Source organism: Equus przewalskii, chromosome 3 (assembly GCF_037783145.1).
Source record: "Equus przewalskii isolate Varuska chromosome 3, EquPr2, whole genome shotgun sequence".
Classification (NCBI taxonomy): Eukaryota; Metazoa; Chordata; class Mammalia; order Perissodactyla; family Equidae; genus Equus; species Equus przewalskii.
In genome coordinates this window covers 26,872,972-26,896,942 of record NC_091833.1, presented here as the reverse complement: position 1 = coordinate 26,896,942, position 23,971 = coordinate 26,872,972, and the positions used below count along the sequence as shown (strand labels likewise).

The window sequence follows — 23,971 nt, the reverse complement described above, 5'->3', positions numbered from 1 at the left end:
ACCACAGTCCATAGAGTTCTGAGAACTAAATGGAACATTCCCCAGTGCCCGGAATCTCACAGGAACCCAAGACACGACATGGTATACGCTATCGTGATTATAATTTTTATTATTCCCATTATTACAATTATCCAGAATCCTTAGCATCCTTGTTACACTATCAAGCTTATTTTGTAGTTAAAGAAAATAAATTCTGAAAGTGAATAATTAAAGGTGAGGGGGTTACTGAACTAGGGTTAAATCTAAGGGTCTGCTCTCAGCACAGCAGCTTCCATACTTGGGTTACCCTGGAATTAGCAACGGCATAAGATGTGTGGGTGGCATGTTGGTGAAATCCATGCATACATCAATAATAATAGTAAGAGATGCTTATTGGTGTAGGAATTTTTTGAGCAATTAGTGGCTAATAACCACCTGCCAGGTGGTATGTTAAGCCCTTTCCACAAAATAGTATCTCTGAATCCTCAGCCAAACCAGCGAGACTGACAGTATCATTACCTCCCAAGGCTGGGGTGGAAGGAGCAGCAGAGAAGAGAAACGTAAAACCGAGTGTCTTTCATCAGCGAACGTCAACAAAGCCAGAAAGCAACTGATGCAAAGCTGATAAACCTTTCTTCACAGGCTTATATTTCATAGACTTCATGCTTCCGGGATAAAGTGTCTACTACAAAAATCAAAAATCTTCAACACTTTTTAAAAAATAATTAGTGTTGGTCACTATTGATCTTTTTTTTTTTCCCCCTCATTCCTCAAAAGCTAATGCAGCAGGTTAGGACTTCCCTAATTCACATAAGCTTCTTTTCTTGTGCGCCTCCATGAAGGGGTGAGATCTCTCTCAGCACTTCATTCCCATCTTGGTTAGCCCTCCTGTCTGACGCTGTTTGGGATCACACCAGCAGCGTTTATAGAGCCTTCCTCTATTTAGTTCCAAGCGTTGTTTTCTATGCTCTGACTTATAGATCTTATTCACCTCAGGCTCCCCAGCACCTCTCACAGCACACAGTAGGTTCTCAAGGAGTGTTTGTTGAATGAATAATTATCACACTCGACAAATTATTATTATTACTTCTTTTGAGGAAGATTAGCCCTGAGCTAACATCTGCAGCCAATCCTCCTCTTTTTGTTCAGGAAGACTGGCCCTGAGCTAACATCCGTGCCCATCTTCTTCTGCTTTCTATGTGGGATGCCTGCCACAGCAGGCACGCCTTGCCAAGTGGTGCCATGTCCGCACCCAGGATTCCAACTGGTAAACCCTGGGCCTCCGAAGTGGAATGTGTGAACTTAACCACTGCGCCACAGGGCCGGCCCCTGGACAAATTATCTTATAAATGCACTGCGCTCCTAGTGTGAGCGAGCTAGGAAGGAACTCACAGGTGACCTATCCAGGCTCCTTCATTTAAGGGCTGAGAAAATGCAGCCTGAAGAAGCCACATGCCCGGAGTGAGGTCTCCTGCTGAGTCCCGAAGGAAAGTTGAGCCCTGACCCAGCAGAAACTCCTGTTTTGCAAGGCACTGGGAGAAATCCCCAGTCCTTACTCACTTTTCCCTTATTCTTCAGTTGAGAAGCTAAAATTAGTTGGAGGGGGGAAAATAGCCATGCAAATCAAGGCCGGGACTGGAGGGAAAAGAAAAAAAGCACAACAGATTTGCTTTCATTCTTAGAAGGCAGTGGGTGGGAAGGTGGATTGTCACTAAGAAAGGAGCTGGCCTTTTTCACTGAGCAGGAAATACTGAGCTGCTCTGGTCTTGCAGTTTCTGCAGAGCCCAGCCTGTTGGTTTAGTCATGGCATGCGGGTTGCAGCCCAAGGGAGTAAGAGAGAAAATTTGGAAACTGGTGTCAGGTTTTCTGCTGGGGTGTCACTTTGGCCCAGGCCCACGCTGCCATCATGGGGGAAGGCCTGGTATGCCGCAGTCTAGCAAGCTGCCTGACATTTTGAAATGCCTTAACCCCAGCTCTTCCTCGACCTCTGAGCCTTCGCCTTTCTCCCTGCCCCACGTGGAGCTGCGGGATACAAGGGGCTCCCAATGTGAAGAGAAAAAATCACCATCCCCTCGTCCTTGAGGTAATTAATCAGTGGTGACCCTTTACTCGATGAATAATATTACTCAGAGCACTTCCCCTCCCCGTAATATCAATTACGCGGTGGAGAAGCGGTTCCAAAAAAACATACACAGGGATTTGGTGGGGTTTTATTGCAAAGTAATGGAGGCTGAGTTGTTGACATGGTAGAGGATGTAAGAGTGCTTCAAACACAACGGGTCTGCTGCCAGACTGTCTGATTTTCAAGAAGAGAAATATTTCTGGTGTTTCCCGTAGGATTTAGATGCATAAACTGCCGGCCGACCCTGAAATATGCGAGGAACATTTACCTCTACACCAAGAGGTTTTCGCCCTCCTCCATCCTGCCTCTCCAGAAGCAAGGGGCCCAGGGACACTGCTTGCTTGATGCCTGCTCAGATTTGTAAGCGACACTCGTGGAAAATCCTGCTGTCCCTTTGCTGCACCGAGCAGCGACAGCATTAGATTGTACGCAGGTGTAGAGTCCTGACTGCCAGCTGGTTCTGAAGGAGGAAGAGGAGGAGAAGAAAAAAAAAAAAAGGAAAAAGGAGAACAGAAGGGGAAGAGGGAAGAAGGGAAAAAAGCAGAAATAATTCAAACAAAAATGCCCCATTCCTATGTGAATAGCACTCTCTAAAGATATTCTATAACGTCGTATAGTCTAAAACTTTCATTAAATAGTCTGTCCTTGCAAAAACATCCTCTCTGATCTTTTGCCCTCCCACATTTGGCAAAACAAAGGCAAACTTTTGGATTATTGCTAAACTACTTCCTTCGAAGTCCATCTCTTCCTCTCTGTGACTCCTTTCTCTCCTGCTGTCATTAGGGGGAGGGACATGAGTTTTGCACGTTGGACTTTGAAGACAGACTTTGAATCCCATGATTGAAGGAGAAAATGGAAGCTTCTAGATGCGAGCAAACTCTAAAAGAGAGGATGGGTCAGAAAAGAGAGGAGTGGTCTGTTCTATAGAATGAGTTCTTTGAAAGTGCAAAATATGAATGCTCATGAAAACCAGTACTCCTCTAGAGAGATTAATTATTGGTCTTCTTGGGAAGCGAATGCTAAAGAAAACATGAAATGGATCTGTATTACGGCAGTCTCTTGCAGAACAAACTGTTCTTTTAAAAAAAAAATGCTTCTGATTAAAAGTATAATTTTATTTAATACGCCTCAAATAAAAGAAGAGAGGCTATTAAGTTAGCGTGATTGCCATGAATATTATTGAAAGCTGCGCTAATAGAGTTGTTTTTATCATTCCATTTATTCAAAATGAAAAATGGCATTCACCAAACATCGGATCTGATGAGTAATAGATTTATAAAGCAACCGAAGAGGAAAGATGAACTGGAGAGAAAATCTGTTTTGATTAGATGATTTTGTGGTTTGTGTGTTGGTTACAAATAACCTGACAGCCACAAAATATCCTCCAAATCAGGATCTCTGTTTGGGAAACTCCAATGGGAATAGAGACTGCTGTGAATTTTTTGACAGCTAGAGAGGATCTCTTCATTTTAAAATATTACTTTCCTATTAACAAAATGTCTCATTTTTTAAGGGAAGAAATACAAATACAAATTACTTGGGGGCTGAGCTGATTGTATGCATAGTTTTTAACGATAACAACATGCATTCTTGAGTGACAGTTCCTTTGGGTTTAAAGCACAGATTTGGGTACGTTCAGTAGATGGAGAAGCCAGGCTGGAAACTTTCCACTACAGTGTCTGTGCTGACACAAAACAGCAGAAGAAAAGATTTTAATCTCATCATAAACAAGAGTACAGATCTCCCAAGGTTTACACCCAACTCTGGCAAAATGGTGAAGAGTTTGTTACTGACTCCTTCTTTATTTAAAATAATAATAAGAAGAAAAAGAATAAAATGTAGAAAAAGTAACAAAGCTCTTTGCAGAAAAAAAAAATAAATAAATAAGGTGGGGGGAGGGTTTGTATGTTGCACTTCTCTGTTTTGGTAACCCAAAGAGGGAATATAAGCTTAAAGTCCTGAATTTAACAAACCTAATTATCAAGGCTTAATTAGTACCGAGGGTACAGCTTCATGGAACACCTGCAGACTTAATTTATGTCCTGACAGAGAGGAACAAGTGTTAATGGGCTGTATTTATGTTAATACCTGAACCTTAGGAGCCAGTGGAATAAAACAGACCATGCACTACTTTTCAAGCTACAGAACAAATATAAAAGATTTTCATCTTAATGCTAGTTTGCACATAATTCTTCAGGGATCACACAGATCAACTTAAACTTTTAAAACTGGAAAAGTGGAATGTGAAAAAGTAGAGCCATTTTGGGTAGCCATAAAAGTCTATCAATTTAACCCATAAACCAGTGGTTAGATCTTGTCTTTAAAATGGACAGGGGATGATAGGGCTAATGTTCTTAGTGTTTAAGACAAGTGTTTCTCATGAGGCTGAAACATAAAACCCATTTTTTCCATAAATGCCGTAATATTAAAAGAATAGCTAACATTTAAGCAGTGCTCTCTATGTGTCAGTCACTATGTAAGTTCTTTGTATACATTTTCCAGTTTCAGATGACGAAACTGACTCATAGAGGAAATAAGCAACTTGCCCCGGCTGTCTTTCTAGGCAGCTCAAAGATCTGAAGTCAGGTTCCCAGCATCAATGCTTTTTTACAAAGGAGCTAACCTCTCTTCGATACACAGAAAATAATAACGAGAATATAAAATACACAGAAACACCTAATTATAATACAACTCTCAACAAACTATAACTAAATGCAAATTCCTCAATCTGATAAAGAACATGTACAAAAAACCCTACAATTAGCATCATACATAATGGAGAAATAAGGCAATGATGTCTGCTCTCTACACTTCTATCTAACATTCCTGGTGGCTCTATCGGTGCATTAACACAAGCAAAAGAAACAAATGTGATAAAAATCAGGGTGAAAGAAGTAAAACTATCTTTTTTTGGAGACATAGAAAATCTTATGATAAATGTATCATTTTATTATTAATTTTATTTCCTAGATATACCCATGGGACCAGAATAAAAATGGACTATTTTCTTGGCTAAAAAATAAAAGAAAGAGGGGGCCAGCCAAGTGGTATAGTGATTAAGTTCATGCACTCTGCTTCAGCAGCCCAGGGTTTGCCAGTTCCGATGCCAGGCACAGACCTACATACCACTCATCAAGACATGCTGTGGTGGCATCCCACATACAACATAGAGGAAGATTGGCACAGATGTTAGCTCAGTGATAATCTTTCTCAAGCAAAAAGAGGAAGATTGACAACAGATGTTAGCTCAGGGCCAATCTTCCTCAACAAAAGAGAAAAAAAGAAAAAAGAAAAAAGAAAAGAAAATCTTAAAAAAAGAAGAAGAAACTAATAAATATATTTCAAGGTCACAGAATATAAGATCAGTTTGCTGGAATCAATTTTATTTCTACATATTAGCAACAAACAATTCAAAAAAATTTAAAAATATTATTTATAGTAGCATAAGAAGCAAAATGTTTAATACCAAATTTAGCAAAAAAGTACAAGACCTCTATGTTGACAACTATAAAATGCCACTGAGAGAAATTAAAGAGGGCCTAAATAGAGAGATACAGGTTCATGGATTATAATACTCAGTATTGTTAAGATTTCAATCCTCCTCAAATTGATTAATAGATTTAATACACACCAAATAAAATCTCAGCATGTCTTTTACAAGAAGTTGAAAAGTTGATCCTAAAATTTTGATGGAAAAGCAAAGTCTAGAAATAGATCCACAAATACACAGTCAATTGATTTTTGACGAAAGAGCCAAGGAAATTCAATAAAGAGATGATTAGTCTTTCAACGAATGATGCAGGGACAACTGGAGAGCCACATGGGGGGAAAAGTAAACCTCTACCCTTGCCTCACACCAAATACAAACATTAGTTTGAGATGGACCTAAATGTAAGAGCTAAAATTATGGTGCTTCTAGAAGAAAACAAGGAAAAATATCTTTGGGACCATGGGATTGGCTAAGATTTCTTAGAATACATAAAGCACTAACCATAAAAGAAAAGAAAAGAGATGAATTAGACATTATCAAGATTAAAAGATTCTGCTTTTCAAAAGACATCATTAAGGGAAGAATAGAGAGGACATAGATTAGGAGAAAGTTCACAATATGTACAAAAAAAAGACATATCCAAAATATATAAAAGAACTCCTACAATTCAATAATAAAAAGACAAACAACTCAGTTAAAAAAAAAAAGCCAAATATGTGAACAAGTACTACACAGAAAGAAAATATATGAATGGCTAATGAGATCATAAAAAGTTGCATTAGTCATCAGGAAAATGTGAAATTAAACCTCCAAGAGATCCCATTTCACACCCACTAGAATGGTAATAAGTAAAAAGACTGAAAATACCAAGTATTGGCGAGGATGGGAAGCAACATGAACTCTCACCCACTTTCAGTGGGAGTTTAAAATGGTACAACCCCCTTAGACAACAGTTTGGCAGCATCTTAAAAACTTAAACATGCATACCCTAAGAGCCAACAGTTCTACACTAGGTGTTTATCAAGAAGGAATAAAAATATAAGTGCACAAAAAAATTTATACATGAACATGCATGGCAGCCTTACTCATAATAGCCGAAAAATAGGAACAACCCAATGCTCATCAGCAGGTGCGTGGATAAACAGTGTCTCCTTTTACAATGGGACATTTCTCAGCGTTGAAAACGAATACCAATACACACATTGACGTGGATGATTCTCAAAAACACGAGGCTGGGCCCAAGAAGCCAGACACAAAAGAAGAGGTATGATTCCTATTAAATGATGTTCTCAGACAGGTAAAACTAAGCTGGGTGATAGAAAGGACAGTGTTTGCCTCTGAGAGGAGAAGGATTTATTGGAAATGAGAATGATGGGATTTTGGGGGGAGGCAGGGTAAGGGGACTGTTCCACATCTTAATTGTAGTGGCGATTACATGACTGTGTACATATGGACATTCGTCAGGATCCAGAGAACTATATATCCTTAAATATGTTAAATTTGCTATGAAAATTAGACATCAATTAGAGGTATCTATGTGTGTATAAATATTCTCCCTCACGCACACACACACACACACACACTCTTAGCCAAGAGATTAACTTCAGAGGTCAAATTTTATATTAGTAAAACAGACCTTACTTTTTCGGCATATAATCCAATCTACGAAAGTGCTTGGAGGTTTTATTTTAAGATTATTTATGAAATTGTTTATTAATTACTCTCTGAGTTAATCATGCTTTGTGGGAAGAGAATGGACCCAGGAGTCATATGTCCCAGGTCATTATCATGGCTTTGCTTCTCATTAGCAATGTGACCTTGGGTGAGTTAATTATCAAGCCTCAGCAATTTCTTCACCTGAAGAAGTTGGGAAGCAATGAGGGCCTCTCAAGACGGTGGTATGGCTTCAATGTGATAAGGGATGTAGGGCACACAGTTAAGGGCCTCCATTCTTGTAATTACCATCAGCAGCCTCAGCCCCTTTTTCACAATTTTGTAAACACAGAATGGCTTTGAGTAGCCAGTCATTCCCTCAACCTTTTTCCAAGCTCTTATTTCTGAGGATGACTGCGTGGATCTATGAAAACAATTTGGTGATTTTTTTTTTAAATAGGTAGGTACCTTCTGGAAATATTTTGTTATTTTCAAAACATAATTTAGCATATTTTTTTTTCTCTCCAGCAGTATTTCTACTTTCTTCTCTTATAAAACCCAGTTTCTACCTTTTTCTTAAAGAACAATTGCCAGAGTGTTCTCAGTGTCCTTTCAGAAATATCTTTGGTGATTATTCATCTGTGAAAAGGAATTTTTATACAAAGTTTGAGAACTGTGTTTTTCTTGAAGGAAGCGCTGAATCAAATATCTATGACCTAGGATGTTGTTATTGTAAGGAGGAAATTCATGAGATTTTTTTTTTCCTTGAAGAGAAAGCAGGGGTAATGTGAAAGAAAGATCGAGGTTTTCTGAACTGTGGGTAATCAGCTTCCTGGCAGGAGAGCATGTCATTCAACTTGACACAGTCAGGTACTATGAATCAATTGACACGGTTCTTAAGAAAACTTATTTTTGTTAGAATCTGTGAATTTACCAGAACCGTAGTACATTTAGGTCCTGTGTTCCTCAATCTATCTAGCCAATGCACTTTTTAAAGATCCATGGGCAACCTAATAGTAGAAGAAGGAAGTTAAACGTAACAGTCATTACTTACTTACTTAGGTTTGCATTGCCAAACTGAGCAGGATCTCAATGGAATTCTTTCCAAATGCCCCCTACTAAACTTTTAAAGGTGAATAGGCCTTCTTCTGGGTACAGTGCAAATTTGACAGCAAATTTAGGGTTGACAGAATGGTGGACTAGAAGAACACAAAAAACCACAGGATGAAAGCCTTGTGGTAAGAGCTAGGCCGCTGTCACCACCACCATGTGACAGAACAGACAATATCATGAGGCTCTGCCTCAAGTGAGGAGACAACATACAAATTCTCTTCGGTGAACCACTGCGTTCCCAGGCAACCAGAAATCAGAAAGGAAGATGTTGCCTGCATTGAAACTTGGGTCCTTTTCTAAATAATACTTAATTGAGAAAAGAAAAGAAAAACCCACAGCAAAGTAAGACAAATCCACTGATGAACAGGCAGATTTTATTTCTCTTAATTCGGTAAACCCAGCTTTTTAAAAGTGTTCTCAATCTGGTGATGCTATCAACTTTGAAATGTGGTTTGAAAAAGCGGATATTACATTTTAGCACATGTCTAATTACTACCCTCACGATGGAAACATTGCAGGCAAACTATTGAATTTATTTTCCTAATCGTGCTGCCGAGATAAGACATATGTGCTTAGAACACGGGTGAGTTCTCGGAAACAGGCGCCTGGTGACTTGATGGGAAGCATAGGTTCCCTGGGCCGCCAGCGAGGATGCGTAGGATGCGCAGGATGCGTAGGATGCGCGGGATCGCTGCCTTCTGCATACCGAGTCACTGAGGTGCTGGGTAGATCTGCGGGAACCATGGTAATCAGAATCGGTCCAGTCATCAGATAATTTCTGATTGAGAATTCTGAGAAGTGAGTTCCGCGCTTTGCTTGGTTAGTCACCGTTTTTCTCAAAAGCTGCATTGTGGAAAACCGAAGCCTGCGGGTCCTGAGGTCTGAAGGTCAACTTGAGGTGCTTGTAAACACTTGCTAGGCACGGTTTCAATCCTGTCTTCTTCCTCATGCCTGTTTAGTTCTAACACGGCCTTCCATCCTCTCTCTTCTTCTCACAGCCTCACTCAGCCTTGAGAGACACACGAGCAGGCTGGGCAGGTGTGAAAACTACCTTGCTCCTTCGACACATGAATCAGTTTGTTTCATGGAAATGAAAAGAAGATAATCATCTTGAGTTAAAAATTAGAATCAGGCTGAACTGCAGCTGCGATGATGAATTAGGTAGAGCAGAAAGTCGGCTTCCAAAGTCCATGCATTTCCAACCAGTAGAAACGTTGACTACAATAATTTGGACACACACAAAAAAACCAGTCTGGGACTTTGTTATCTACATGTTAAGCACCATTGAAAATCAATAACTCTGATGTTCAACCTTATATATGGTGAGGGGGAGGGCATCCTTTGCTTTGCTGGAGTTGACAAAAGAACTAGGCTCGAGTCCAAACACAACACGACACTTAGGTGTGTGTATGTGACGTATAATTTTTTAAATTAAAAGATAAAAGCTAACTGGGAAATGAAAGTAAACATTAAAAATTGCCACAACAAAAGAAATTATTCTGTGGCATTTGGGGGTACTTGGTACTCAAGTACATGACAAACAAGACATCTGCTCAGCCCATGACGGATTCGTCAAGGAAAATATTGTGCGCCAAGTCAAGAGACCTGTCTAGAAAATCTTGTTCTAGGTTGCTGGAAAACAGAAGACACGATGTAACTTTAGTTTCCTCTTACCTGTGTGAACAGAAAGTGTGAAGGGTGAAGATGAGAGAGGCAGAGAAAGGCACACTAAAGAGCAACACAGGAAAAGCATTTTCTTGAACAAGAGGAATGCTGGTGAGTTCAGAGCAGTGCTAGAAAGGTCTTTGGGACTAGCAGGGAGTCCCAGGCAAAAGAACCTCCCAGGCAAGGAGGAAAATAGAAGAGCGTCCAAGACAATGGCTGCAAGGCAAAATGAAAATGGCAGCCGAAAGAAGCAGGAGCTGAATCAGAGAGGAGTGGATGGGAGAAAAACCATCTTAGGCAATAACCCCACCCTTCTCCATTTCTGGTATTCGTTTTAGGCTGAGGATGGTTTCCAAAGAAGCAAAAGAAAAGAAGAGAGAGGTCAATCTCAACTATATCAAAATAAAGGAAATATACCGAAAGTGGAGAGGCCAGTAGGCTGGCCTCAAATATCCCAACTCGATACCAGAGGGAAAAGGCAAGGGGCTGACGTTTTTCAAGCCCTGACCCTGAGCCTCATAGGGCATTGGGAGCTTGATAAACATAAAAGAACATCGTCCTTCATTTCAGGCATTGGATGGTCCAGAGGGGCCTCTTTTTTTTCTAGTTGGAGTCTTAGAGTGAGTCATTCCATTTCGCTTCCGGGTGTCTTTGTGTGGGAGGTGCGCCATCAGCCTGGAGAGCCTCTTTGTTTGTCTGGGTAACTACTGTTTACCCACCAAAATGGAGAAGGGGTCTCCTGATTCTAGAAGCTTCTCTGACCTTAAGGTCTGCTTTGTGGGCCCCTGCTCTGGTTACCAGAGAACTTTGGTAAACCAGGTTTCTCCATCAGTCTCTAAGGGAGAAGTCAAGGACACTGCCTGTTTAACAGCCTGTAAGTGCCTGAGGACAGAGATGACATCTTACCAGGCTTTGTATTCAAAAAGGGCTTAGCTTAGAGTACACAAATGAATGAAGTTCATTATTTCTTTCAGAGCTGGTTCATCTCTTGCATCACTTCCGTCCCCTGAGCGCCTCTTGCCTGGTGAGATCAGACAGGAGCCAGGGTTGCTAATGAGCGACTTCTTTCTAACCCTTGAATGTCCTACATGAGTGTCTAGATTCCACTGTTCTCATGGCTAGTAGAGAATTAGAGTGGAAGAGGACACAATGTTATGCAAGTGACGATGTGTAAATAGAAACATTAATTAAGCAAGGAAAATAACCCATTTTATCAAAGACACACTTTTTATGTTATTGTAGGTCTAGATTTTTTTTGATGATTGCTGACTGCTTAAATATCATAGACCATGATTTCTCCAGCTAGGTAAGACCTTTTCCAATGCATACTGGCCAAATCAAAAAACTGGAACATATTCAAGAAAACCAAGTCTGCTTATATATTTGTTAGAATTGACTAAGAAATAAAATCAGTTATTATTTTTTCTCTTTGGGTTCACGTATAAAATTTCTATTAGGGCATTTCAGTGTGCTTAGATTATCCAGCAGTGGATTCAGAATCATTTGTCATCTTTCAAGATCTGAGAGTCTTTCTTGACCAATTTAGAAAAGAAGGATGTTACAGCAAACAGACAGCCTAGCTGCTAATGACGGGCAACAGTTCAATATTTTATGCCACCTTAAAAAAGTTTCAGTAACTGAAGGTGTTCTCACATTAATTCTTTGCATCAATTATTGACAGAGAATTTAATTTAAAGGCAACTAGTCAGTAACCTAGGGGTAGTGTTTTAAATAATTTATAATTGCTGCATGGGTGTAATCATATTGCTATTGATTATGATCCAGTCACTTCTACAGGTCCAGCAGGTCTTATGCTAATTACCTTTAGTGAGATCACCTTTTTAACTCTGTATTCCCTGGTAACAGGAACTCATTATAAAAATAATTTAATGAAGTGCAATCTTTTAGAGTCCTTGCGAGCTGGGTGTGGGGAGGAGGAAGAAATGAACTCAGGGGAGGCAGGAATTGAAAGTGTTATGCCGAGATTTACAGATAATAGTGCCTAAACCTGAAATTGCATGTTATTAATCAAATATCAGATGGCACTGAGATAACAGGGGTGAAAAACAGGGTATACGGAACGGGTTACGAAAAAGAAAAGAAATAAGAGGATTTAAACAATTTCCTTTCTGAGCAAAAATGTCCAAATGCTTCTCCATTGATCCCCCTGGGACACATTTTACTCACTATGAAACAGACTAGCAACCTTTTGGAGGGATCTGGGAAAAGCAACCTGGTAAATCCTGAAAATTTGGAAGAATGAGGTCCACTGTGTGCTCCTTCTTAAACCCTCCAAATGTGAAACAAAGAGGGGTTCGCTCCCCTGGTGGAAGGAGATTCAGTATTAGGTGGTAGAAGGATCGACTAAACTCTTTATGATAAGAGCTATGAATGCATTTTACTGAGTAGTAACAAAAAGACATGAAACCCATGATTACCTATAGGAAGTTACCTCGAACAGGACTCAAGTTCATATTTAGGTAAAATAAACCATGGGTGAGAATGTGATCCATAAATAACAGCACAGATGGTACTTAGATAGGGCATGATTAGGATGCTGGTTTGGGCAAAGTCGGAATTTAGGAAATACCGATGAGTGAGCAGACCAAATCCAGACACCATCGCTCTTCTCGCTCTCTTTCCTTTCTTCACCAAAACAGAGCCATGACAAGGGTTGGTTGCAAAGGGAAGTGAAACCATCAGCACATTTCAGGGAGCCCAGCAGGCCTGCTCAGTTCAGACAGCAAGTGTGGATGAGCCATCCTGACTGTGGGCAGGGGGACGGCCTCAGAAGATCCAGAGAAGATGGGAGGGATGTTCAGTAAGAAAGTGAGGGTTAAGAATGATGGAGCGCCAGAAGGTCCAACAAGAGTGTCAGAAGAGGCTTTTATTGATCTATTTTCATTTGCCTTTATTCTTAAGGCTCTTATTTTTAAGCAATCACATCTCGATAGCCAATTTGCCTCTCTTATCAAACGTGTGTATGTGTGCATGTGTATATGTGCTTCAAAACTGTTATGACATTGATTTTGCTTAGAAAAGATGTGTGTGTGTGTGTGTGTGTCTTCCTGGGAGTAATTTTGTAATAAATACAATGTTTTTGTGCCACTTGGCTTCAGATTTGAGAAAATTTCTATTATTAAGAAGAGAGAGAAAGAGAGCTCTATTTTCTGGAAAAAGAGATAGAAGATGGTATACATTTAATTTTATCCAAATGATGTGAATGCCTTGTGAACAGTGAAAGGTAATAGAAAATTCATCCTATAGTATGAACTTTCTCCTGAGACTGTAAATGAGGCCCTTTTTGTGAAGGTGAGAACAACATATCTTTAAACTTTGGGCGGCAGCTATTATAATAAATGTGGAACAAACCCTGACCTGTATTTGTACAAGTTAAAAGAAAGGAAAAAAATACCTGCAAAAATTGTCACCTGCCCACACTGAGATTTTGCTAAAAGACATAATTCTCACTTAAACCTATTGAAAAGGAAACAACAAATTTCTAGTTTATTCCATTTCCTCTGGGCCCGCTTAGTGCTTTCAGACTTGGCCTTGTTTTCTCCTGCATGGAGCCACGTGGACACAGGCCAGTTCTCATGGTTATTGTAGCACGCCAAAATATATTTGAAGCTGCAAGAGTGAAGCATCAACTGCCGGGAGCAGGAATTATTTCTCTGAGATACACTGATCCCACTTGGGTTCCACTGCAGACCCTTAGATGGGGGACCCAGTGTGTAGGGTTCAGGCTTCTGCCCATGGGATAAATCGGGGTTGGTGAATGTTTTCTGTAAAGGGCCAGACAGAAAATATTTTAGGCTTTGTGAGCCATATAATCTCTGTTGCAAATGCTCAGATCTGCCATTGCAGCCATAGACTATATATAAACGAATGAGCTTGGCTGTATTTCAATATAATTTTACTTCTAAAAACAATGGCTGTAATTTGCCAATCCCTGGTACAGATCCTTATTGGTTTATTGATTACGCCATATTCCTGGGGTGGGACCAAGAGTGGGGTCCACAGCATGGGTGGCAAAATTAACCCCAGATTTGAATCTGAAGAGGGATATGTCCATTGTGAACGAGAAGGAGGCCGGGACAGGGGTAAATGTTGGTCAGTTTCTGGGGGAATCAAGGGTCGGAAGTTGGGGGTAGTGTTGAGGGACTGGCCAACGAAGGCTTCTTTGGTCTCAGAGGAAAGGCCATCGTGGGAGGTGGCAAATTCTGGGGCCTGGGGAAAATAGAGAAGCTTGAAATAGCCACTATGAGGAACAGAAGAGAAACCAGACTAAGTAAACAGGATGATGAGCCAGTCTTGAGAACACAGTGGAGACCATGAATTTCAAAAAAAAAAAAAAAAAACAGGGAAATCAATATCATGTCACAACAGTACCAACAGCCCAGTTAGTGGCAAAGGGCACAAAACTAACCCCAGGCTATTCTGGGGGAACAAATTCTGCTGTCTACGTTGTGTCTAGAGATGAGCAAAATGATTCCACACCAAGCCACAGGCATATCTCAGACGACTCTTAGTGGCAACATAAAAATAAGTTTTGGCTCCTTCAGTGGGGAGATATTTAAGTCTGCTGTCAGAACGAAAGCTTCCTCCATCCCCAAAACAAACAAACGAAAGCGATCTTTGAGATCAAGAAGAGAGGGGAGCTGGGAGCAGAGAAAGGCGCCCTGCCTGGAGCTGTCAGTTAGCACCAGCTAATAGCACCTCGTGGGCCCTAGAATGCTAGAAATTAGATGGCAAAACAATAATTAAAAGACCAGCAGTGACGCCTCAGAACAACAGGGACTCCGTGGCCACGGTGGCTGCCTCTGGGTGGTTACCTGGAATTCGAGTTCTGAGAAGAGAAGCTGTGATGGGGAAAGCGCTCTCGCGATGCAGTCATGCTAGCTGGAGTGAGTTCTCAAGTCACTTTCAGAAAGGGAAGGGAAACGCAGAGCCCCAAATTGCCCGACACCTCAGGTAGGGTTAAGCATTTTATGCAGGCATCAGCATCTTTCCGGAGCTCACCTTTTAAAAGGAGCCAGCTTTTTGTTGTAAATGGCACTGACACTACAACAAGAAAGTTCATTTCACAAAGATGATTCATTAAGAAATAAAATATTCATGGCTGACAGTTTGAAGGATCGCCATACAGTTATATTCTAAGGCACCTGTCCTCCCTGTCAGGTTCAATGTGGGATGTCATGTCGCCAAAGTTTTATTTAGAAATTGTTTGTCAGAGTGAGCTTTCTAATGTGAATGAAAAATTCATCCCCTCATTAAGAAGATTTTACATGAAATGTCTAGGATTTTCAATGAACACTAGGACACGAACCAATTACTGTTAAACACTTAAAGGGACAGAGTCCTAAGCTCACTCAACAAAACCCGTAATTGCACAAATGTGGAGAGAATTCAACATCCTGAAAGGCAAATGGGAATTTTGATTTGGAAATTTTGTTTTCTTTTGTCACATCTGGAAAACTCTCATCTTTAAAAGGCTCAGGGGAACTCAAACACGACTATTATATGGAATCCACTCGTCCGTCATTATATCTGACCCTTTTGTACATACCCACATCGTGCAGTGGAATTTGGAATTTTCAGCCACTTGTTCAACTCCCAAAGAAAATCATTAAAACGTCCTGGAAAGTTGTCACGTGCTTTTAACTATTTCTTAAGTTTTTTTTTTTTTTTTTAAATACACATTGTCACCTTCATTTCATTCCTGTTTTACTTTAATAATGTGTGTAAATATCAAACAAGTACCTCAGAAGCAAATATATTTAATGATTCCAAAATGTTGGGAGTTGGGAGAGAGGGCAAAAAAGCCACAACAGATTAAAATAGAGCTGCCTAGAAAGCCAGGAGAAATCCACAAGGGAATTGCTTGTATAATGAAATAGCATTTTACAGTGATGACAATGGTTAAGTTGACATTGAGACTCTTTTTTGACATACAGTCTAGTTCAGCTTAATCTATGGTAGAAAATAGTTCACTCCCCAAACCTAGCACCAGACTCGGGCTCCATTCCATATATTATACATATACACACACGGTTAGACTGTCACTTCCAATTTCAGAAAAGCCTTGAGATTGACAATATGAAAACTGAAATTTCTCCTTCTCAACCCAACAGACTCTATACACTTTAAGGATTTCATATTCGCTTTCATATTATAGATGCTTTAGGAAACTAGTTCAAGGAAAGAGCAGCCTTGACCCAATAGGTAGTCACTGCCATCCTATAAGACTCTCATGATGCTTTCCAAAAGAGGGAAGACATTGAATAAGCTCTTTATCATAGCTGATGTAGGTGGGGAATTTCAGAGTCTTTCTTTGTGCTTAATTATAGCTGCCTCTGCAGTTACTTTTATATATATATTCTTTCTCTATATTTTTCTTTTCATTTACGTATATTTATTCCTTTATATATATGTTTTTCTTATAATAACTTTTATATTTTCTGGAAAGCAATTGGACAACATGTATCAAGGGTCTCAAATCAGTTTCGATGGGAGACGCAATTCTAGGCATCCAGCTTTAAAAACACCTGCAATTCACATAAGGAATCTTGCACAGAGATGTTCCATGCTGTATTATTTAAAATCGGAAACAAATGTCCCAAAGAGGAGGGAATGTTCTTTTGCCAAGTTACCACTCAAAAATCACATTTAGCATTCATTTCTCATATGATATTGAGGAAATAAAGTAGGATACTGAATGCATTAAGTGTACTTAGAGTTTCATGAGGTGAAAAATAAATGCATTTTTTTAAAAGAAAAAACCCCCAAATGTTTAAAATGGGCGTGGACGTATGGGCGATGTTTTAGTTTCTTATTTTTACTATTTTAATTTTCCATCCCCACTCCTATATACAGATGTAATTAAAAGACAAGTCTAAATACAGTTGAACTCTATACACTGCATATCTATATAGTACACGAGTGAGCTGTCCTTTAATATATACACCTAAGTCAGAAAGAAAAAAAAACCTGATTCTTCTATTAGGTAAATCAAATTATCAGTTAAAAATGGTTCCACCTTCATCTTCTGCCATATGCGAGATATTAATGTATTGAGTTATCCCTATGGAAATTGCAAAAACTATTTACATAAATTCTCCAGTCTACCAAATTACAACTTGCTCAAATAAATCAGACATCGAGCCTCTGGTCCCTGTAAATTTTGGTTAGCAGCCTCTATGTTGGAAATCGCATCCAATACATTTTTCACAATCTGCCCATAATTAGTTTCACTGGGAAAACTGTGAAGAACTATTTTGCTGCTTTTAAATTCATAATTTTGGTTCAAGAGCCCAGAATAAGATGTTTAGTCAGAGTGAAAACTATTTTCTAACAAATCAATATTAATTTATCTGACTGTTATGGTCTCAGGAGCCAAAAAGTGTTCTTGTACTGAGCTGACAGGAAAGATTTTATCCTGACCAAATGTTATTCAAATATTTATAAGACTGGATAATTTAGTAAAGAAAATACAGATGGAAGAAGGCAAGAGTATTTTTTCTTTGGTGCGGCTTTGCCATTTACGAATGACAAGAATTATAAAAAAGGTGGGGAGTGACTAGTAACCTCCCTGCCTACCCCGAGTGAGCGCCTTGAAAAGTTGGTTGACCATTTAGTAAACTCCACAAACTAAAGGAGATCTTGAGGCATTTCAGCCGTTGCCATGGCACTTGTCATTGAACCATGGGTGCCATTTTGGTCAAGAACAAAACACTCTGCTGTGGGAGGTGTCATTTCCCAATGACACTGCTGATAGACAAATGGCACAGCAGGGTCTTTGAGGCTACGGATTGAGAGGGAAGAGCAGAAAAAGAAATGAAATGTATTGAGTAGGCTTTACATTGATGACCTTATTTAATTCTGAGATAAGATTTTGTGTGTGCTTACGAACTTTTTATAGGAATAAAATATACACTCAAAAAAAAAAAAAGCACAAAACACGTCACTAAATAAATTTTCACAAAGTGAACACACCCAGCACCCCGATCAATAAACAGAACATTAACAACATCTGGGTTCCCCACTCATGGCCCCATCCAGTCTCTACCTCTGACTTCTAACATGTCGATAGTTTGCTTTTATACAGTATACAGTTGAACCTATTATAAACATAGTCATAGAGGATGCACTCTTCTGTATCTGCCTTCTTTCTCTCAACATCATGTTTGTGAGATTAGTCCATATTGTTGGGTTGAGTTGTGGGTCTTTCATTCTCATGGTGTGCAGTGTCCCACAGCATGAAAATACCACGATTTATTTAACCATCCACCTCTGATGCACCTTTGGGTAGTTTACCATTTTGAATTATCACGATTAACGCTGCTATACACATTTTTGCACTTGTCTGTTGGTGAATACACAATAGGAGTGGAATTGCCAGGCGATCAGATACGCTTGTGTTCAGTTTTAGGTGGATACTATTAATAAGTCTTCCCACTCGATGATATCAATTTATATTATTGCTATGGACTGAACTGTGTGCCCCTCAAATTCCTATGTTGAAGCCCTAACCCCCAGTGTGTGTAGAGACAGTGCCTATAAGGCGATAATAAAGGGTAAATGAGGTCATAAGTGTAGAGCCCTAATCTGATAGGACTGGTGTTCTTATGAAAAGAGGAAGAGAGACCAGAGCTCTCTGTCTCTGCCAGGTGAGGACACAGCGAGAAGGTGGCCACCTGCAGGTCAGAAAGAGAGCCCTCACCAGGAGCCACCTCAGCTAGCACCTTAGTCTTCCCAGCCCCCAGAACTGTGAGAAAATACATTTCTGTTACTTAAGCCGACCAATCTATGGTCTTTTGTTACAGAGCATGAGCTGACTACTACAATTATCACAAGGTAAGTGTTTTCTTCTTTAAATAATCTGTTTATTTTAGAATCATTTTAGTTTAATAGGAAAGTTGAAAGAACCCTATTTTCTGAGTCCTTCTGCATTCCAGGCGTGATGTTGTGTCGCCCAAGAACTGAATAAGCTTTTCCCGATGACCTATCGTTTTCCGGGCCTGTGGAACACTAAAATGAAGGGTGAACCACAAGGGTGGCTCCTGTCCTGAAGCCTTCAGCTGAGTTGCCATTCCTGATGTTCACAGCTCCTGCGAGCCTGCCACTTCTACTTCACCCTATCACATCACTATGCCCCATTCACGTCTGTGGCACCCACACGAAGATGGCATTCAGTAAGTCTTTGCTAAATGTATGGATGCCCAAACATTTAAAAAATATATATGGCCTTGTAAAAACTTCATATTTAAGATATATGTTGCCAACACGACCCTTCTCACCTGTATGGGACTTGGGGTATTTTATTGGGAGGCATGTCTGATGAAAAAGAAGATAGAAGATCATCCTGACCCTGCCAGATTGCTGTGTCCTCTTGGGTAAGTCACTTAACCTCTCTGGGCCTGTTACCCAGGAGATAAAATGGGGATACTAATAATGTCCTGGCTCCCTAGAATGCTTGTTAAAGGCTTTGAAAACTGTAATGCACTATACACATCTTAGGAAGTGCTGGCCTTATCACATTTATCTTTAATACTAAAAAAGAAATCTCAGATAAAATGGAGAATGATATTTACTGCCAGTTCTTTCTAATTCCAGAAGAAAATGCCTATATCCATAGGGTCACTATAGAAACCATCCCAGAAGAAGAACCATATTGGGGTTGAGGAGCCAGGAGAATCACTGATCATTCCATTACTTCTTGAGTGAGTAACAGAGACCCAGTATATCATGTACGGATATTGTCTATCCAGGTTGCACATCGTGGACCCTGGAAGAATGCAATGCAATCTAACAAAAGTACTCTATATCAAATCACAATTCGGCTTGATCACAAAGCTGGACAGTGACTGCCTCGAGGATACAGACTACGCCTTCTTGTACCTAGCAAGTAGACTAGCAAACAATAGGCACTCCAAAGCGTTTGTTGAATGAATATTTAATTTTCCAGTCTAAATGGGTTGGAAACTTTGATCTTCTGATTTTCCTTAAAAGCACTTTTTGATCAAAACCTAAAAATAAATGAAGTTCTGGTCTTCGAGAAAAACCTGACTAAATTAGCCTGCAATTTTTTTCAGATTTTGCCCGTGCAGTGGTGACTATGTAGACAAAATTTTATAAGAAGCTCAAGGGGCCTGAAGAGAAGACACCAAACAAGAGAGAGTATTCAGAAAACCAGAAACAGGGTTTTATAGATAGTTCTAAGCAGATACCGTGTACGAGAAGGCAGAGCAGTTCTCTGAATTGTCAACTGATCTCAACTTAGAAATGCACTCCCATGTTGGGGAAACACGTTGTCTTTCCACTCTCAATACACCAAGTTCTCTGAAATCATCCTTTCCCAATGGTGGTGGTGTCAAAAACTAGCGGCTCACACTTACGTGAACTCTCAGATGAACCGCGGCAAGAGTACATCAGCAAGTTAGGCAGGCGAATTCCCTCGCCAATAATAAATAAGGAGCAAAGGAATGAAGATGGGCATTTTGGCTGGATTCCAAGCACGAAAACCTGCCTATCCACCTTCAAAATGATGCAAGATTGCAGTTTGTTTAATGTTCATCTTATGTGCTTAATTACCGATAGCGCTTGACTAATTATTTCTTGTTTTGTAGACTATTTAAACAGAGAAGGCAAGCAGCTACAGACTTTTGTATACTGAATGAGGATTTGTAACTCATTTTTGTAATCGCGCAATTCCCGGAGGGCTTCATTACAAACACGAAAGAAAACAGGATACTAAAAGCAGGTGACACTCTAATTTCCACAGGTACCGGTTAAAGCACGAGAGTGAAGTAATGGAAAATAAAATAAAAAATAGCCTTTAGATGTTTCCAACCATGTAGAGTGTTTTCATGTTAATAAGAGGGAAAATTGCAAATGCAGCAAAGACATCTCCTTTTGGGACTGGCATCTTTTCTGACGCCCGATTTGATCCAACATCTCTGCAAAATTATGAAATAAGCCACAAAATAGACCTCGGTTTTCTTGCTCACATAAATAAGCATTTGGTGAGTTGCATATGGCACCATCAACTTGGATCATCTCTCTGTTTTCACTCTTTTACTGTATCTACATTTTTATATAAATTCTTGGTCAGTTGAAACCATTGCACAAGATTTCCAAATGTTTAGAAAAACAAGTGGCTTAAGCTGAATAATAATACGAGAGATCTTAGACATCCCAGACTGTTAGAAATGAGTTGTAGGGGCCGGCCCGGTGGCACAGGGGTTAAGTGCATGTGTTCCGCTTCTCGGCAGCCCGGGTTTCGCAGCTTCAGATCCTGGGTGCGGACATGGCACCGCTTGGCACACCATGCTGTGGTAGGTGTCCCACATATAAAAAAGTAGAGGAAGATGGGCATGGATGTTAGCTCAGGGCCAGTCTTCCTCAGCATAAAGAGGAGGATTGGCAGCAGTTAGCTCAGGGCTAATCTTCCTCAAAAAAACAAATGGATTCTAGACACGATAGCATTGCCTCTTGGACAGAAACTGGGTTTAGTGGTCATGTGATCAATTGTCAATTTGGGGTTTTCTGGAGAGTCCACCCTCTGCCCAGGATAGTATTAGATGTTTAGGGATGTAGGGGAGATCTTAAAAAATTATGAGCCATAATTCTGCCCTTAAGGCATCAATAGACTACTTGGGAATTTGAAATAAGACACTTGAACCCCATCACCGTGGTAGTTGTCATCACGAGAGGGGCCCCTAATTATCAAGTACTTGTATCTCAAACTGAGATGCAAGCTTCACATCGCCCCACATTGTTACAGCAACCTGCCAAGCAAGCGCTGTTGGCCCCTTTTCCAGGTGAGGAAACCAAGGTTTATGTGCTTGAGGGCTATGCTCCTTGCACTCAACCTCCTCGATTTTCCTCCCTGAACAAATACTTAAGATAATCTAGAAGTTAGAAGTTGTTGCTGGTAAATTTCAAGAAGGCAATTCCAATAGCATGGTCAGGTAGACGCCAGACTACTGGGTCTGGGGCAAGGGATATAGAGGGAATTAAGGAATAACATTGGTAACATTTACTGAATCCTTACACATACCAAGCAATGTGCTACATTATTTACACATCTTATCTCAAGTCCTCATGGCAACCCTATGAAATAGGTGTTAAATAATAATCATAATAATACCCAACACTTATTAGGTGCTAGTGTGCTTACGTATTATTTCATTTGATCCTCTCCAAAACCCTATAAAGTTGTTATGATTATTATCATCCCCATTTAACAGAGGAGTAAAGTGAGGCTTAGAGAAGTTAATTTGCCCCAAAGTTATGACAAGTTACTCAATGACAGAGCGAGGAATTGAACCCAGGGGTCTTCTTGCAAAGCCCACGCTTTTCAATGCCATGCTAGATCACCACTCAGCATGCCACCTCTGCTTATGGTAACTCAGGTGGGCTAAGTCATCTGCCCAAGGTCACGCAGCTAATGAGTTGTGGCTCAGGATTCCCTTCCACAGTCTACCCTCTCGAACACCATGCAACATCACCTCCCAAATAAGACAGCTGCTCAAGAGCTGGGCAGTGAGATTCAAAATCCCAACGGATACTTTTTGAGCCAGTAGAAGATATGCTAAGATCTCTAGGGAGGGCATTGTTTCCAGAGAGCTTGCTTTCTGGTGACAGCGACAAATGAGAAAGGATCCTCTGGAGCTTATAAAAACAATTCTGATTCATTTGACATCTAAGAGGCCGATGAGGGGAATCTGCAATTGAACAGCACGTCCCCCTCATCCAGCTGCCTCTCTGCAGGACCTTATGCAAGGCACTCAACTTTCTAGGCTGTTTCACTAGCTGCAAAATGTGTATCAAACTACCTGTGTTGCTGTGGTAGAGTTGGACATTATCTATCCAGAGATATTTCTAAATTCATTTATTGCACAAATACTTATTGTCTATCATGTGCTGAACACTCTTCCAGGCCCTGGTAGGAAAAATAGACAAAAATCTTGATACTTAGGAACTTACATTCCAGAGCAGAGGAATAAACAGAAGGGTCATATACGTCTACGCCTACATGATATCATAAGAAATATAAACCAGGGGAAGGGAGGGGGGTACAGGGTTTAGGAGGCAGGTTGCCATTTTATAGGAAGTGGTGAAGAAAGACTTCACTGAGAAAGTGATTTTGAGCAAAGTCCTGAATTTGGAGAGGAACAGCCCGTGGCTCTATGGGAGAACATTCCAGGCAGAGGGAACAGCAAAAGCAAAGCCCCAGGGACAGGAACACACTCAGTATGTTTGAGAAATGGCTGATATCGAATGAGAGGAGAGGAGAGAACATAGTGACAGGTCAGAGGCAGGAGGCAGGCACGTCAGAGAGACAAGGCAGGCAGGGTAGACATCAAGGCCCTTGTATCCTATTGTGAAGACTTTGCCTTTTAATCAGCCTAAAATGGGATATAATGAATAAAGTCCTAGATGGATAAAGTAGAACTAACTTTTCTGGCTTCTTCCCCCATCTGGGTAAATTAGAAGAGGAAAGAAATATCTAAATGCAAGACTTTCCTCATTACTGATCTGAGCTCCTGACTCAGTCCTGACCTGGGAGGCCTTTTAAGGAAAAGTATTTGTTTCCAGAAGAGAGATTTAAATGTCCTGGGGCTCTTCGAACCAGCAGAAATAGGAACCACTTAAGTTAACAGGCAAAGTAATAAGACTATACAGAGGAAACTCACATTTTCATACTTTATGCCTTAATTTTAAGTAGAGTTACAAGATTTCCTGTAGGAATTCAGAGTGTTATCTTATTTTATGCCCCAAACTAGAGAGAGCATTCCACTGGGTTTGCCAGGCTGTTAAGATGAAAATATCTGTTTGAGCATAGCATAATAGATGAGGTGTTTAAGGCATTTTCCTTTAGATTTTTGGTTAATCTTCTTTTAGTTAATTTTCTGAGATAAAATCTAGTTATAAATAACCTGAGG

At 40.2% G+C, this 23,971-nt stretch overlaps 1 protein-coding gene across 5 annotated transcripts in view; it reads right to left on the bottom strand.

Moving 5' to 3' along the window:
- WWOX (WW domain containing oxidoreductase) overlaps positions 1–23,971 on the bottom strand; it is a 934,855-nt gene that overhangs the window by 267,537 nt on the left and 643,347 nt on the right. The window contains exon 9 of one of the 5 annotated variants that reach the window (XM_008522448.2): positions 2,173–2,561. The exons of the other annotated variants lie outside the window; for them this stretch is intronic. Within the exon in view, the coding sequence (XP_008520670.1) occupies positions 2,520–2,561 (42 nt within the window). The 3' untranslated portion in view covers positions 2,173–2,519. Of the gene's footprint in view, positions 1–2,172; positions 2,562–23,971 lie in introns of those variants that run through there. 5 annotated transcript variants of the gene reach the window in all.